Raw genomic sequence first — 17,548 nt, 5'->3', positions numbered from 1 at the left:
TATCTTCTGGCGTCTTCTGCTGTTTTTCTTTTTACACCTTTCTTCTCTCACCTAAACCTGACTTAAATAAAATAGGAGGCAATACCCTATCTCATTAAATCAATATGATCAATTTATAATCTGTGACATTTAATTGAAAAAACTGTGGCCTTGATAACTGCAAAAAAATAAATAAAATAATGTGTCCTGTCTTCCAGGCCTGTCTCTTTACTTTTCTTCCCTAATACTAAGAAGAGCTTTTGATGTCAATCACAATAATCTCACAGGTTCACTCAGAATCACATTAAAATAGGTTCTCAAACCAACCACAAATAAACTTATATAAAAAGTTTGTTTTCCTCACATTACTTCCCATTTCAAACACACTTTCTGGGGACAGGTTCTCAAATCTTCTAAGATCCAAAATTAGGTATTCAAACCTTACCACAAAATATTCTTCTTTTTATTTAAATTCTCTTATGTAGTCGTTCACAAAAGCATTCTCATTTAAAAATTAAACCAGCACGTCTGAGTCACAGCAGTGCTGTGTTCTTTTTCTCCTATGTCATTCAATATTCAGTCACATCAACATATCACACTCAGGACTTTGCCACAGTCTCACTTTCTGAAATTCAAAACTCTTTTTACCCAATTTCAATCAGAAATTTAAAACACTAGTGCACCAATAGAGCATAGCAAATGCACACACTTCAGCTGTCGCTGCTCTTCTGGGCCACAGTCAAGAGCAGTGTTGCCGAATACTAATAACACAATCATCATAAAAAGAATCAGCAGCTGCAAAACCATCAGAATCAGAATCAACATCAGCATAAGCACAATCAGCACCATTATAATTAACACAAATTCATAATCCATCCATCCACAAAACAAAAGGAGCAACTTCCCACCACAAACCATCTCTTTTGATCTAGGCACAGGGGAAAAAACGATTTTACTTCTCCCTCAGGATTCAACCTAAATCATGTTTAATGTGGGATATAAATGTTGTAAATAACTAAATAGAAACTCTGAATATTGAGGACCTGATTCTCATACCATGTCTGTTTTAGTAGGAGAAAAAAAAAATCTCTTCAAGATACAACACTTGCGGGGGCGCTGGTGAGCCTCAGGAAGCATGGCAGCCTAACTCCTAGGCTTTCTCCCTTACAACGATTGTATTCTGAGTTTACCACCATTTAAGATCAATTTTCCATCTTTTCTTGTTGGGCCTTTACAAATAACTCTGAGATCCATGGCTGTTTGTCACTCTAAAATTGATCCGAGCTCCATACCTTTCCCAGCATCTAAGCGACAAAAACAAGACCCTCGCTCACCCGTCAAAATGGCGTTGGACAATGATTTAGAAATATTGCTGAATGCTATCTATAAAAGGTCTCAGACAAGATACTCAAAACTCTCTCCCCCTCTGATATTAAAGAAGAAATTTCAGAGATTAAATGTCACCACGTATACTCAAATGGTGGCTTTGGAACTTAAAACGGAAGTGCATGATAACCTACTTTTAAACCTGCAAAAGAAATCAATGCTCTGAAAAAAGATCTGGAAGATCTGGGCAACAGATCTAGAAGAAATAATGTCCTCTTAATTGGTCTGTCAGAGGGTTTGGAAGGCTTAAATCCTTGTGAATTTTTGCTATCATTCCTGCCGAAATTACTTGATCTTAACCCAGACCAAAAAAAATCAAAATCGAACAAGCACACAGAACTCCTTCTTTCAGACCGGTGGTAATCAAACTTTTAAGTTACCCAATAGCTTTATCCATACTTCTAAAAGCTAAATTGAAATCTTCTCTCGTCTTTGACTTGATTCAATGATGTAGTCCCACAAGGGGGTTGTAAATGTTTATAAATGAATCAGAGAATAGTAGGTGAATGAAAATTGGTATGTATGTGCAGAGGTAGGGGGAGCAGTGTCTGAGTACTTCATGTGTTTGTCTGTAATGTGGTGACAGGTGTTCTGTAACAATAAATTAAGAATGAGTTTTCAGAGTGCAACTTCATTGGGTATATAGCTAACAGCTGCCTAGGAACTTTAGATTGTATTGGAACATGACCATTATTCTTTTTGTTATTACTAAAGACTCCTGTTTAGGTATTTTGTTTACTAATTTTATTTAGTTGTTATCTATGTAAGTTTTATGTATGTTGCTTTTGTTTGCAGGCCTGGGTATGAACAGGTTACAAATAATAAATCTAATCTAAATCATGTGTTATTGCATTTTTAAGAATTTCAATCTGGAGGTTTGGCATAGGTGGGCACTGAGGGTGGAAGCATTAGCCAGCTAGTGCTTATAAATCTCGCACACTAACTGACTAATGCAGGATTAACGTGGGAGCTCTTACTGCATCCTTAATAGCAGAATGAAGTACTCCTATGTTAACATTCAGCAGGTAATGCATGCTAATGAGAACATTAAGAATAAATAAATTTATCAATACTTTAGTGAGTTTTTTGTTTAGTTTTTTTTGTTGTTGTTATGTATTGGTTTATTTTTTAACAATATTATATTATATTATTTTACCCATATTTTTGAAGTATTTGGCTATGTTCATCCAAACAATATTTATTTCTTTAAAACATTTATACACCACCTACAACCTAAGTGGTTTCCAAATCAACATACACAAATTAAAATCAGAAAATCAGAAACTACACAAATATACTACAACTTGCAAATTTATCAGTGCCACTCCTTCTGTCTCAGCCTAACATAGCCATCATTACAAAAAGGCTTCCCCAAAAAGTTTAGGGGTCCTTTTTCTAAGCTGCACTAAAAAGTGGCCAGCGTTTTAGCGTGTGGGTTTCCCACATGCTCTGGCCACTTTTCAGTGCGACTCTAAAATGGCAGAATTTTTATTTCTCACAAAAGTGGAGAAACATGGAACACTACAAAAGTAGGTGCTGCAAAGGCGGAGTAGTGTAGTCAACAGGACACTTCCAGAGAAAACCACGTGGACGATAACGGTTTTAAAAGTTTATTCCATAAAAGTACTCAAAAGACTCGACACAGCACTGTGTTTCAGCTACAATGTCTGCTTCAGGAGTCTAAAAAAGAACATATAGATAATAACTTAGGCAGATTGACTTCATAAGACATCCTTTTAATTTTTAGACTTCTCTGCATTTATTGACTTTCAGAATCACATGATTTTGTTATCTTTGACTCATCGAGGTAAGTGTTCTTCTTTTTTCTTTTTTTTTCCCCCTTTTTCCCTTCATACATTTTGAGCTGGGTCCCTATCTAATTACTCAATGTGTGTTATGGCATTTGTACACATTTCCCTTTTGAGTACACTATCAGGCTCATTTTCGAAAGAGAAAGACGCCCATCTTTTGACACAAATCGGAAGATGGGCGTCCTTCTCACAGGGTCGTCCAAAATCAGAAGCCAATTTTGGACATCCCCAACTGCTTTCCATCGCAGGGACGGCCAAAGTTCAAGGGGCATGGCGGAGGCATAGCAAAGGCGGGACTTGGGCGTGCCTAACACATGGACGTCCTCGACCCATAATGGAAAAAAGGACTTCCCTGACGAGCACTTGGACGCCTTTACCTGGTCCTGTTTTTCCTATGACCAAGGCACAAAAAGGTGGCCAAAATGACCAGATGACCACCATAGAGAATCGGGGATGACCTCCCCTTACTCCCCCAGTGGTCACTAACCCCCTCCCACCCTCAAACAACATCTTTAAAAATATTTTTTGCCAGCCTCTATGCCAGCCTCAGGTGTCATACTCAAGTCCATTACAGCAGTATGCAGGTCCCAGGAGCAGTTTTAGTGGGTGCAGTGCACTTCAGGCAGGCGGACCCAGGCCCATCCCCCCTCCCTACCTGTTGCGTTTGTGGAGGAAATAGCGAGCCCTCCAAAACCCACCAGAAGCCCACTGTATCCACATGAAGGTGCCCCTCTTTACCCATAAGGGCTATGGTAGTGGTGTACAGTTGTGGGTAGTGGGTTTTAGGGGGGTTTTGGGGGACTCAGTACAAAAGGTAAGGGAGCTATGTTCCTAGGAGCATTTTATGAAGTTCACTGCAGTGCCCCCTAGGGTGCCCGGTTGGTGTCCTGGCATGTCAGGGGGACCAGTGCACTACAAATGCTGGCTCCTCCCACGACCAAAGGGCTTGCATTTGGTAATTTCTGAGATGGACGTCCTTAGTTTCCATTATCGCCGAAAACCAGAAACGACCAAGTCTAGGGACGACCGTCTCTAAGGACGACCTAAATTTCAAGATTTGGGCGTCCCTGACCATATTATTGAAACGAAAGATGGACGTCCATCTTGTTTCGATAATACGAGTTTCCCCGCCCCTCCATCGGGATGTTTTGCGAGGACATCCTCAACAAAAGTTGGGCATCCCTTTCAATTATACCCCTCCACGCGGATATAAATTTTTCTATCAAACAATATCTATATAAAATTTGTTGCTTTCTTGCCATTTAGCAGACGACATATAGTCCATCTATTTGAGTTAACTCCTCCCCCTTTTTTCTGAACAATTTTCTGTATAACACATTTTATCTGTATCATTGTATAATGTTTGGACATCATTTAACTGTCTTTTGTTCTACATATTTTTCATAATTTTTTGTTTAAATATTTAAAGATGTTATTTTATCAAATATTCTGCCTAAGTTATTATATAAATGTTCGTTTTTAGACTCCTGATGCAGGCATTACAGCTGAAACACAGTACTGTGTCGAGTCTTTTGAGTACTTTTATGGAATAAACATTTTAAACCTTCATCATTAATGTGGTTTTCTCTGGAAGTGTCTGGTTGACTACACTACTCCACTTTTGTAGAATTTTTATTTCTGTCGTTAATGGCCATGTGCTAATTTCCAAACTTGTGCGTGGCCATTACTGCCTGAGCCCTTACCGCCTCCTATTTAGTAGGTGGTAAGGACTCACATGATACTCGTGCGGTAATTAGGAAGCTTGTGACAATGTGTCTGTGCTGCCCACTTACAACTGGGAATGACTACTCCCCACCCCTACACTAGAGAATTAAAATTCTTTTCTAACACAGGAAACGGCGCTGTTTTGCCATGCGCTACCCATACAGTAGCCCTACTGCCACTTTGTAAAAGGACCTCAAGTTTTCAATAGATTCTTAAATTGCAGTGCAGTAGAATATAAATCAGGGGCGCAGCTATGTGGGGCCACGGGGACCTGGGCCCCCGTAGATTTGGCCCTGGACCCCCCTGACAATGACCCTCTTGACCCCCTGTCCCGCCACCAACCCGCCATCAACCCTCCATCGCCATCTGCTACCTTTGCTGGCAAGGGACCCCAACCCCCGCCAGCCGAGGTCCTCTTCTTCCTTCGTTCTGTTTCTGAGTCTGATGTCCTGCACATACAACATGCAGGACATCAGACTCACAGAAACAGAACGAAGCCCTAAGGCTTCATTCTGTTTCTGTAAGTCTACGTGCAGGACATCAGACTCAGAAACAGAACAAAGGAAGAAGAGTACCTTGGCTGGCGAGGGTTGGGGTCCCCCGCCAGCAAAGGTAGCAGACGGCGGGGGGGGGGGGGGTCAAAGTTGTTGGTGGTGGTGGTGGCAGCGGTGGGGAGGGTCGGCAATGGTGGGGGAGGAGCTAAAATGTGCCCCCTCACCTCGGGCTCTAGACCCCCCTCCTGCCGAATTCTGGCTACGCCCCTGATATAAATGTATCTGACCTGAAAGTGTATTCCACATCTGAACTCCTGCCACCGAGAAAGTTGAAACTCACATATAATGTAATTTTGCAACAAGATCCAAAGAAAGCTGCATAGCAGTCTCTAATCTCAATACTCTTGCCAGATGTTAAACATATAGGGACCGATATTCAGACCAGAGGAGGGAGCCCAGCTAACTCCTGAGGTCAGTGGTCAGCCCAGATATTCAATACTGGGTCATTTCCGGTGACTGGCGTGGAATATCCAATTTATTTTTGGCCAGTTTAAATTTAACTGGCTAAGTTGATATTGAGAGGTAGCTGGTTATGTTTCAACCAGCCAAAGATATTCCAGCTATTTAAGCGGCCCGATGTAGCCACTTACAATAGCTGGTAATTCTCTGAATATTTTGTGATAACCGGCTATATCGTGCAATGTAGCCAATTATCTCCTAGCCGCTAACTGGGAATGTTCAGCGGGGGATAGCCAGCTATCCCGAGCTGAATTTCGCCGGATAGCCAGTTAAGTGCCATTTAATCGGCCAGGTTCCACTCATGGCCAGTTAAATGGCTTTGAATATCGGGGGGAATAAGTGTCTCCTTCAGGTACAACAGTACAGGTATATACAAAGCTTGATGTACAAGAGATAACATCTTGTACTGAACTCTATATTGCACCGGCAACCAATGAAAACATTTCAGAATTGGTGATATATGAGCAAACCATGAAACACCTGCAACAAGTCTTGCTGTTGCATTCTGCACTATTTGCAAAGCCCCAATCTTGGCCTTAGATAAGCCAAGCTATAAGGCACTGCAATAGCCCAGTGGTAATCTCACCGCAGGCTTACCGTGTACCAATCTGGAACCTCCACTGGGCTACCACAGGAGCCCGGAGGTAGCTCCCACACCTAGTGTCTGCCATTTTCTGCACTACAAAAATATGTCCTATTTTTGTAGTGCTGGAGTTTAATCAGCGGTAATCGGGCAGCACCACAAGCTGTTCGATTACTGCCAGGTTAGCATGGCAGCCCTTACCTCTATCTCAGTGGGTGGTGTTAAGGGCTTCATCAAAATATCCGAGCGGTAAATGGTTCACTCACCGCATGGCCATTTTTTTCCCCAAAAATGCACAGCCTTTTACCCCCTGCAGTAAAATGGGGCCTCAGCGCACATCACAAACATGCGCTGACGCTAGCTCAGGCTCCCTTTTACCTCAGCTTAGTAAAAGAACCCCTAAGATTCCACGGAACCATTCCTGTTTAGAAGGAATGGTTCCGTGGAATCTTAGCGGAGATTAGGTGGTGATGCCGGTAATTGGAAACAAAACGGGAGCTGGGCAGACTTCTACGGTTTGTGACTGATTGTGACTGAATAGTTAGGGATGAGCTTGAGTGTAAATTTTAAGGGGCTTCGACGTTAGCTTCAGAACTTAGTACAACAAGAGTGCTGCAGACTTGTACAGTCTGTGCCCTGAGAAAGGCAAGGACAAATCAAACTCGGGTATACATATAAAGTATCACATACCATGTAAAATGAGTTTATCTTGTTGGGCAGACTGGATGGACCGTACAGGTTTTTATCTGCCGTCATTTACTATGTTAAGTTTTTCTTTGATTCTGTGTCCATGAGAAATTGCTGTTAATTACATTGTTATGTTTTCCAATCATTTTTGAGTCTATGTACTAAAGGATATTATTGTTAATAGCAATTTAACAGGGAGAATAACATGGGAAAAATTTCAGCCACTGAACATTTCTTTTGTTTTACTAGTTTCCATTAAAGTTAGTGGGGCAAACAGTCGTGTTTTGCACCCATGTTCAATGAAACTTATTTGAATCTTCCTACATGCATTTGTAACAGAGACAAGAGCACTACAAGGACATCAAGAGTGGCAGGAAAACCTTTAGGCGCTATGCAAGGGGCAAAGGTCAACAAGAGTAGCCTGAAGACTCCAAGACAAAGGGAAACCAGAACAAACATTGAAATTAAGACCCCAAAGTACTGGGAAAGGGGCAAGAACTGAAAGGAAGAGGGAGAGGGGTAAAGAGGTACCATAATGGGGTTGAAGAACTGAAAGCAGTAGCAAAGTGGCAAAGAAGCACCAACATAGGCTGGAAGAGCCCAAGGCAGCAGAAGGGGGAAAAAAGAGGTACCAAAATTGACTGGATTAATTCAAGGCAGACAAAGAGGGACAAAGCATCACTAGCATTGACTAGAAGAGCCTAAAACAGCATGAGAGGGTCAAAAGAGCAACAATATTGGCTAGAAGATTCCAAGGAGCATAAGAGCATCAAAGCAGCACCAACATGGACTGGAAAAGCTCAAGGCAGATGATAGCCACAGTGGGCCCATATTGTAGCATAAATAAGAGGAATGATGAAGGGTTGGCAGCTAGGTGAGGCGAAAACCATGGGTTCCTGGCAGGAGGAACATGGTTAAGGCAATGAAGGAGGCTTTTATGGAATCTGATGATTACCAAAATTGCTACTCCTGGAAGTAACAGAATCTCTGGACCTGAGGAGCAAGGGAGTCAGCAGCCGTGTCTTGAAGCTCTTGATTGAAAAAACTGCTAGCTAGTACCAGCTGTCAACCCTCCATCATTCACCTTACTTATGCTACAATATAGGCCCATTATGGCTATCATCTATCTCCTTGGTATGCAGCACAGTCCATTTGTACCATTCAATAGCTTGCTCCTTCCTCATCCATTGTGCAATCAGACAGAAGTATGCACGTGTAGCTTCCTGGCTATTCTAGTCTTTGCTAGTAAAATGCACGCTGTTGTCCTCTGTCTTTGCTATCTATTTCTGTTCCAGATATAACACAGATAATAAAAACTGGAAGGCACTAGGTAATTCAGTCTAAGAGATACAGTAACTTTTTGAGCCTCATGTTCTAAACCACCTCCATGGACAGGTTATCTAGGGAAACCATTTCTCCAGTGTACTATATCTCCGCCTTTGATGCTGTCTCAGTTTTCCCTGGCATACTGATATAGAACATAGGCCCCTTTTCCCAGTGGTAGCGTGCTTACATAGATGTTGAGTCCAGTCATATCAAACATATAAACGGCGAGTGACCGTACTCACTCGCAAATGCGCAGTAGAGACCTTCTCTGCCCCGCCCCCACGTCAATACGTGATGACGGGGGGGGGGCGGAACACAGAGGGTCTGTACTGCGCATTGCTGAGGGAGGGACACCGCCGTCTAACGCTCCCCCCACCCGAGTCGCCGCCGCCACCCACCTTCTACCCGGTCGGGCCCTCGCTCCACTATTGAAACAGCGAGGGTCCGGGAACGCAGCACTGAGCTCTGCCGACGTCGGCCTTCGTTCTTCTTCTCTGCCTCTGTCCCGCCCTCGATGACATTACGTCACACGAGGGCGGGACAGGCAGAGAAGAAGAACGAAGGCCGACGTCGGCAGCTCAGCAGAGCTCAGTGCTGCGTTCCCGGACCCTCGCTGTTTCAATAGCAGAGCGAGGGCCCGGCCGGGTGGAAGGTGGGTGGTGACGGCTCGGTGGGGGCAGCGGCGAACTCGGCTGTGGGGGCGGGCCTTTCAACCCCCCCTTCCTATAATAGCCCGTTTTTATGGGCTCAAAGTCTAGTATTTGTTATAAATAAAGACTTGTTCATGTTCATTAAAAAAAAAATTAATATAGGGTAGGGGTTGAGGTTTCAGGTGCTCCTGATACAGCCCTAGAAAGCTTTATAAAATCCTTAGTGGCCTGCGCTAGTTTGGACACATGAAATCAGCGTGTGCTGGCCATTTTTTACCCCGGAGGGTAAAAAGACCTTTTTTTTAATGGGGTGGTAAATGTCCCTGCACTAATATTGAATGTAGCATGCGGCTATTTACTGCCTGAGCCCTTAATGCCACCTATTTACATGGTGGTAAGTGCTCAAGCGTTACTCCTGTGGTAATCAGACAGCACGTGGAAATGTGGCAGCACTGCCAATTACCACTGGGAATGTCCCCCGCAGAAACAGAGCACACTAACTTCAAAACTACCATAGGGCACCTGCGCTACCCCGACAGTAGTGTCGATTTAGCTCACGTTACCCGCTCATTAACCCTACCCTGGCTACTGTTAGACTGAGTGAAAAACACCGCTTCCACAGCCTCCTTCTGTCTTCCAGGACTATATCTGTGTTATTAGGAGATTTTATTTCATTTTTTTCCTGTTTTCTCACGCATGCTACCTCAGTGGAAGAAGACACCGAGTTCATAAGAACATAAGCATTGCCATACTGGGAGAGACCAAAGGTCCATCAAGTTCAGTATCCTGTTTTGCAACAGTGGCTAATCCAGGTCACAAGTACCTGGCAAGACCCCGAAATAATGAAACAGATTCTATGCTGCTTACCCTAGAAAAAAAGCAGTGGATTTTCCCAAGTCCATCCTAATAACAGAGCGGAGGAGTAGCCTAGTGGTTAGTGCAGTGGACTTTGATCCTGGGGAACTGAGTTCAATTCCCAGTGCAGCTCCTTGTGACTCTGGGCAAGTCACTTAACCCTCCATTGCCCCTGGTACAAAATAAGTACCTGAATATATGTAAACCGCTTTGAATGTAGTTGCAAAAACCTCAGAAAGGCGGTATATCAAGTCCCATTTCCCCTTAATAATGGCTTATGGACTTTTCTTTTAGTAAAACCAGATTTCTTCTTTTCTGTACCTTTCTTACTACTACTACTACTACTTATCATTTCTAAAGCGTTACTAGACGTACGCAGCGCTGTACACTTGAACATGAAGAGACAGTCCCTGCTCGACAGAGCTTACTATTTAATTAGGACAGACAAACAGGACAAACAAGAGATAAGGGAATATTAAAGTGAGGATGATAAAATAAGGGTTCTGAACAAGTGAATAAGGGTTAGGAGTTAAAAGCTGCATCAAAAAAGCTTTCTTGCTGGCCTAGGCTCTGAAAAATGATGCAGCATGCCACTGTTCACAAGATACTCATTAACTGACCTCTGCTAATGGGCTTCTTACAGTATATGTGCTCTATTAAATGTATGTGTGTCTTCAAGCACTTTAAATTCTTCACCTCTGATGTTCTGCATGGCTTGCTTTCTGCTGCTTTGGGCAATGCTGGTGCTGTTTCTGCTTCTGATGCTACTGGAACTAGGACTGAGGGCTGAACAAAAGATAAAAGGCCAGGGGCATCTTTCACACTTTCCACTGTCTGTTCTTACAAGATAGGGCTGAACCTAATTCTCGTATTCAATTCGGCCCCGAATACTTTATTCATATTTGGCCAGATACAAATAATCCTTGGCACTACTGTGCTAAATCCTACTGAAATAAACACTTGATTTTTTTTATTCATATTCAGCCGAATAATATTTTTCATTATATGTATTCGATAGAATAGTAAAATATGCTATTTGGTACAGATCTACAGTGCCAGTGGGAAGTTTTTGGCCCTGGCAGAATCACTGCTTATCTCCTAGTTAACTACAGTGTCCAGACTCTCCTCATGCTACTGATGAAAATACCTTATTTGAGGATACATAAATCTGAGTCTACCAAAAATGCATCTCCTACTTTGTTGGTTTTCTCTACTGCTGGTTTCCTGTCATCCCATCCTATATTAACTCTGTCTTATTTTGTTCCTGGCAGCTGGTTTTTCACAGTAGCACTAGAGGCTGCATCCATTGGTGCTCTCTTCTTTACAAAATTTCTCCAGTATGTCTGGTAGACGTCTCAAGATTGGTGACATCCTTTCTGTTGCCCCCCCCTCCCCCCATTAGTGTTGCTACTGACCCTAGACCTCTCATGAGCATAAACTGATGTCCCTCCTCTGTTTCTACCATAATTTCCATGCCCATCTTTTCTAAGTATTGACAATCAATCAGACGAGATTGTAAGCTCTATATAGAAGAGGGACTGTCTCTGTTATATGTATCTATATAATATACATAAGTACATAAGTATTGCAATATTGGGAAAGACCAAAGGTCCATCAGGCCCAGCATCCTGTTTCCAACAGTGGCCAATCCAGATCACAAATACCTGGCAAGGTCCCAAAAAGTACAAAACATTTTATACTGCTGGAAGCGCTTTAGAAATGACAAAGAAGTAGTAGATGAGAGGCAGAGGCAGGTAGACAATCTACTCACTTGCAGTCTATGTGACCCTTGCTCTACAATACTCTACTGCTCAGGATGTGATCAACAGCTAGACAAACACACAACCTTAGAAAAGTTACAAGAGCATCACTTTGCTACCTTTTCCCCTGCCCTCTGCGTGAGTTTTTGCTTTCACATCTTTATTCTGTACTGTACTACTGCTCTGTGCTGCTCACTGATTTAGTATGTGTCTCTCTGACACACAATAGGGCCAGCCCTAGCACTGGGTAAATTAGGCAGTTGCCTAAGGTAGCACAATTTTAGGGGAAACATTATCACCCATTCTTCCCATCTGTGGTCCAGCATCTCTTCCTGCTCCATCCCCTCCTTCCCTTTCATAGTCTAGCATCTCGCCTTCCATTACCTCCTGTGATCCAGTCAGTCCCCTTCCCCCTTTGGTGTAGTTTCAAACTTATGTTTACTTCTAAACACTGCCAGTGGCAGAAGGCACAATTCACACATGCTGCCTGCAGGATCCTCAGAGAGTTCTTGCTGGTGTCCTGTCCCACAGGAAACAGGTAGTTGTATCATAGAGAACTTCTCATGCCACAGGCTGTATGTGTGAATCACTGCCTGCCACACAAGTCTAAAAGTATGCTGAGGAGGGAAGGGGAGAAACTTACATAATTATGGGTGGGGAGAGAGGAGTGGAAGGAGAGCTACTGGACCATGGACAGGAGGGAGGGGAGGGGAGGGATAGATGCTGGATAACAGGAGTAAAGGAGAGAGGGGAAGAGGGAAGAAGGAGAGATGCTGGACAGGGAAGAGAGGAGAAAATGGAGATAAAGAAGGTGAAAACATAGGGATTCTGTCATGGAGTAGGAAAGGGTGGGGAGATGCTGACTATAGGAAGAAGGAGGGAAAGGGAAGAGATGCTGACCACGGTGGGTAAGAGAGAGAGGAGGAGATATGCTGCACTGTTGAAGGGAGAGGGGACAAGGAGATACTAAGTTATAAATATGGGAGAAGAAAGAAAGACAGACTGAATGGATGAGGAAGAGATGCTGGACCCAAGGAGGGTGGGGTGAAGGGGAAGAGAGAGAGAGATGCTGGACCCAGTCATAAATGTGCTACAGACTTTTTCATATAAATTTTCTAAAACATTAATAGAGAAAGGCAGGGGGTGGGGGGTTTCATCATAGGAGGGGGGGCACTTAGCGGGGGTGAAGTGACATGGTGAATGTTGCTTAGGGTGTCAGATATCCTTGGACCAGAGAGACGCAGCCTTAGAAATGTTTTACAAAAGTCCTTTTAATGTTAGACTGAGTAAAAAAAAAAAAATAGCTTCCTACAACTTCTCTCTCTTTTCCAGGGCTCCATCTGTGCTACTAAGAGACTTTCTTCATGTTTTCCTGTTTTCCCATTCAGCAAACTTCCCTTTTTTTTTTTACTAACACCTTTATTTCTGTTCCCTCCATATGAATGCAGGAGTTAAAATTGGGCTTTCTTTTGCTTTTGTTTCACTTTCCACGTCAGGTGCTGATGACTTCATCAGCCATGGGATTTAGAGGAAGGACGGCAGGGATGGGCTTGTTTTCCTGCTTGTCCAAACATTTCAATATGATTGATAAAGTCTCTTGCTTTGCCTTCATCTTAAGTGATGTGGTTATCTCTTCTAGCACTAGATGGGCTTCCTGGGCCAACAATTCCCTCCCTAAATTTTATGGGACCTTCTGGGCCTGAATTGATTCCACCCCTCAACCCAATGTGATTTTCTGGGTCTCTCCACCCAAATTAGATGGGTCTTCCTTGTTCAAACCAGACATCAAATTCCAGGTATGAACAACCCTCTTCCCCACCATCACTCCTTGTACCAGACAGGACTGTATGGGCCTATTTCAGATTCAACTTACTTTCCTTTAGTTTCCCAAATCTTCACCAGAAGGGCTTTAGGAACCCTCCTACAGGTAGCGTGAAAGCCACAATCAAAATAGTATCTCTAACAGTCTTGCCTGAATTTCATAGTATGTATTCTAAACACATTAGTGTAAATATTTCCTTTTAAAGTAGGTATCAACTAAAGCCGATTAGAATACATGTCATTTGTCTACATGCTGACATTACTATTCGACAATGACCTACATTAAAAGATTGTTAATAGTTATTCAGTGTTGTAAATATATCCAATCAATGATTTAACCTAATCCACTCTTTTTCACAGGAAAAATTCCCTCTGAGAATGTACCTATTTGTACTTGCAAAAATGCAGTCACTACACACTAGGCCAGAGCTTCCCAAACTGTAGGTCAGGACCCCAAATGGAGTCACAAAACCTGCTTGTGAGGACCTGACCTAAGTAGGTCTCTCTGTAGGTGCATCATTACTCTGCACCTCCAGGGGGGGGTCACACAATTTTATTTGGCTGTAATCATGGAGTCACAACTACAAAAACCTTTGGAAAGCACTGCACTAGGCAGAACTGTTCAAAATTAAAATTCTGGGCCCGATATTTAGCTTGCGGTGATCGGCATTTTGCTGACTGCCACTGGCGTTAAACCCAGAAATTCAATGCTTGGCCATGTCTGGGCACCGGCATTGAATTTCTGGGTTTGCGGAGCCAGCTAATGCAGAGCCCTTAACCAGCTAAGGGGCACCGCATAAAGATAGGACTGACTTTTTTACGGTCCTATTTATGCCATCAACCTGGTTGATCAATCTGGATCAACTGACTCCACCCCCCCCCCCCCCCCCCAGAATGCCTCCAAAGTAGTCAGTTTTCAGTTTAGCGCTAACCAGTTATTTTCAGAGACATCAACTGGTTTAGTGCTGCTGAAAATTAGTGGTTAGCCCTAGACGATTTAACTGGCCGGTTAAATGGGCTTTGAATATCGACCAGTGACGTAGCTACGTGGGGCCTGGGCTCCTGTAGATTTGGCCCTGGACCCCCCTGCCAATGACCCTCTTGACCCCCCCTCCCGCCGTCGCCTGCCTTTGCTGACGAGGGACCCCAACCCCCCGCCAGCCGAGATCCTCTTCTTTCCACAAAAGGCTTCCTTCTGTTTCTGATGTCCTGCGCGTTGTACGTGCAGGACGTCAGAAACAGAAGGAAGCCTTTTGCAGAAAGAAGAGGACCTCGGCTGGTGGGGGTTGGGGTCCCCCGCCAGCAAAGGTAGGCAACGGTGGGTTGGTGGCAGGAGGGGGGTCCAGAGGGTTGTCGGCGGGGGGGGGGGGCAAAGTTGGTGGTGGCTAACATGTGCCCCCTCACCTCGGGCTTTGGACCCCCCCTCCCACAGAAGTCTGGCTATGCCCCTGATATCGACCCCCTTCATTTTCAAAGACCTTACATAAAGCAATCTAAACTTTTATATTTACAAAGACACCATAAACTGTATTCTATACAATTTTTACTCATCTTGACCGGTACCTGCTCCAAATTCCATTCACACCAGTTGAGAGTGCTATCAATTGTTCCCAATCTTTAGCAACATGGCAGCAGTTACAACACTACATGCAGCCTAGTCATACCCTGCTCATCTAAATATCATTAAGATTTACCCTAATATGGAACAAAATAAGTGACAAGGACAGAGTGGCACCCAATATCACAGGATCTGCAGGTGATGGTCGATGCATTTTTTAGCCCATGGTGGGTTTGAGCTTGCCCAGTCTGGATTTCCCAAAGCATTTCCTCCCAGAAGCCCCACTTCCCCAATAAGTACAAACTCAGCCATTAATGTCAATTGCCTTCATAAAGGCGGTTAATAAATCTAAATAAATTAGCATTTTATATTGGTTTGCTAGAAGTTTCAGCAGACTCAAAATTTGCTATGATAATATTGAAGGAATAAATGTTCAGAATTAGTTCTAGAAATTGCAAAAAGCTAGACATTAATGCATCTTCCAAATATACACACAGTGAGAATAAAGCTCTATATTCAGAGTTCTTATCATGGCTCGGATGTTCCACAGTTATTAAAGGAAATAGACACCAATCAAGAAATAACAGAATCATACATACATTTCTCAAGGCCATAATATCAGGTCCAGATTTTGACTTAAATGCAATTTGTAATCTGTCAGTCTTGACACCTGGAGCAGACAAATTAGCTATGGCTATCTACTCCAAACAAATATATACAGAGGAAATGCCATGTAAGTTATTAACAAAGACCCTAATCCATTACCATTCTCTTTACCAATGAGCGTAATCCTCCCACACCCTCAAGTCCCCTTTTCACACCTACAAATTAGCACACGTGATTTAAAAAAAAAAATCTTGACTTGTTTAATTGTGTTTCTCAACAATTCGTTACAGAAAAACATCTTCTCTAAACATATCCTCTGACCTCCTTCCTCTTCCCTCCCCCCGGTCAGCATTACTTTACCTGCTCTGGTCCCAGTTGGCAGCAAATAACACCAGGATCTTTCTACCATAGTGATCCAGGTTAGAGAGCACGCCAGGAAATCCGTCTTTCAGCCCCTGTTTGATCCCAGGGTCAGTGGCCTTAAAGTTCTTAAACATGTCCAGGTTCTGCTGGCGGTACTCAAAGTACTGGGCCAGCAGGCGAAAAGCCTCAAAATGGTTAAACTTTCTGGCTCGCAGAAATCGCAGGATAAAAGCATCATCTGTCCTGAGAAACCCAATGTCCGGCCGGGTGATGACCATGTCTCTCACCTCCTGGATATCCTGATGCAGCGTGTCTGGGTTTTCATTCAATTCCAGCCTGGCTTTCTCCAGCGTTTCTGGAGATAAACCTGCCTGTAAGTGAGTCATTGTCCTCCTCTCGTCTCTGTGATTTCTGTATTGTGGCCAAAAGAAATCGCCTGATACTGCAGTCAATTAAAGAAATCCACCGGAAGAAAGCATAGCTTCACTAAGGAGCCTCTGATTATTCTTTCCAGATATCCCCTGCAAATTCTGTCTTTTCAAAAAGACATGCTATGTATGTGTTAGAAAAAATGCAGCCTCTGGGGTGGTTGGGCTTCTTTTTTTTTTACATTTCAATGAGCCTGGAAAAGGTAACAGAGAGAAAAGCCACCTCGTTTTCTCTGAACATAATGTAGGGATCATGTGTTACCACCGCCAGTACGGTTTTCCTTTCTGTCTGATTCTATTAGCCAGATTGCATGCAGCCTTTCGGGAATTCAACCCTAGAGCCACAGAGAGCAGAATTCAATAATATATCTTTTGGGAGAGAGAAAAGAATGTTAAAATACTACATTCTTACCAGCGGGGAAACTAGGCAGTGCGGCAACCTGCAGCAGCAGCAGCTCCTCTTGTGGTAAGAAGCCTTTGACGAGAGACACAGATGATCACGGGGAAAGAAAAGGATGAGGAGGAAAAGAAAAACATGCCTGCTTCCTTCAGCTCAGCTCGCGCTACTGATAATTCCTTCCTGCCCTAAAAATTGGGAGGTGGATGCGATGCTGCCAGCCCATCTTTGTCTTGACTCGACATCTCTGAGGCTCTCTCTCTCTCTCCAGCTAATCCTGCTTGCCTGGGCTAGGCTTCTTTTTTGTTGGTGGTGGTCGAGATGGTGGTGGTGGGGAGGGGCAGGGAGATGCATGGATTTGATTGGAAATGAGTGAGCAGCCTACCCATCTGCTGCATGGTTTTCGTGATTTCTGGTCCTGCTGCTGCTGTTGCTGCTGCTGCTGCTGCATGTGACTGCTGACAGGTGACGTCAGCCGGGCTCCCCACACTGCTGCTGCTTGTACTCCTGCTTATTGCCCACCTCTCTCTCTCTCTCTCATGATCATTGCCCTCTCTACAGTTCTCCTTCTCCTTTCCACCCCTAGCACAATTTCTGTAC

General features: G+C 43.6%; 1 protein-coding gene across 1 annotated transcript in view; it reads right to left on the bottom strand.

The window, feature by feature from the left end:
* Window positions 1–16,947, bottom strand: part of CLVS2 (clavesin 2) — a 95,992-nt gene extending 79,045 nt beyond the window's left edge. The window contains exon 1 of the mRNA XM_030195530.1: window positions 16,121–16,947. Coding sequence (XP_030051390.1) covers window positions 16,121–16,509 — 389 coding nt within the window. The 5' untranslated portion in view covers window positions 16,510–16,947. The remainder of the gene's footprint in view (window positions 1–16,120) is intronic.
* Between the last annotated feature and the right edge of the window lie 601 nt (window positions 16,948–17,548).

The sequence above is a fragment of the Microcaecilia unicolor genome, chromosome 3 (assembly GCF_901765095.1).
Source record: "Microcaecilia unicolor chromosome 3, aMicUni1.1, whole genome shotgun sequence".
Taxonomy (NCBI): Eukaryota; Metazoa; Chordata; class Amphibia; order Gymnophiona; family Siphonopidae; genus Microcaecilia; species Microcaecilia unicolor.
This window is presented reverse-complemented; position numbering and strand designations above follow the sequence as displayed.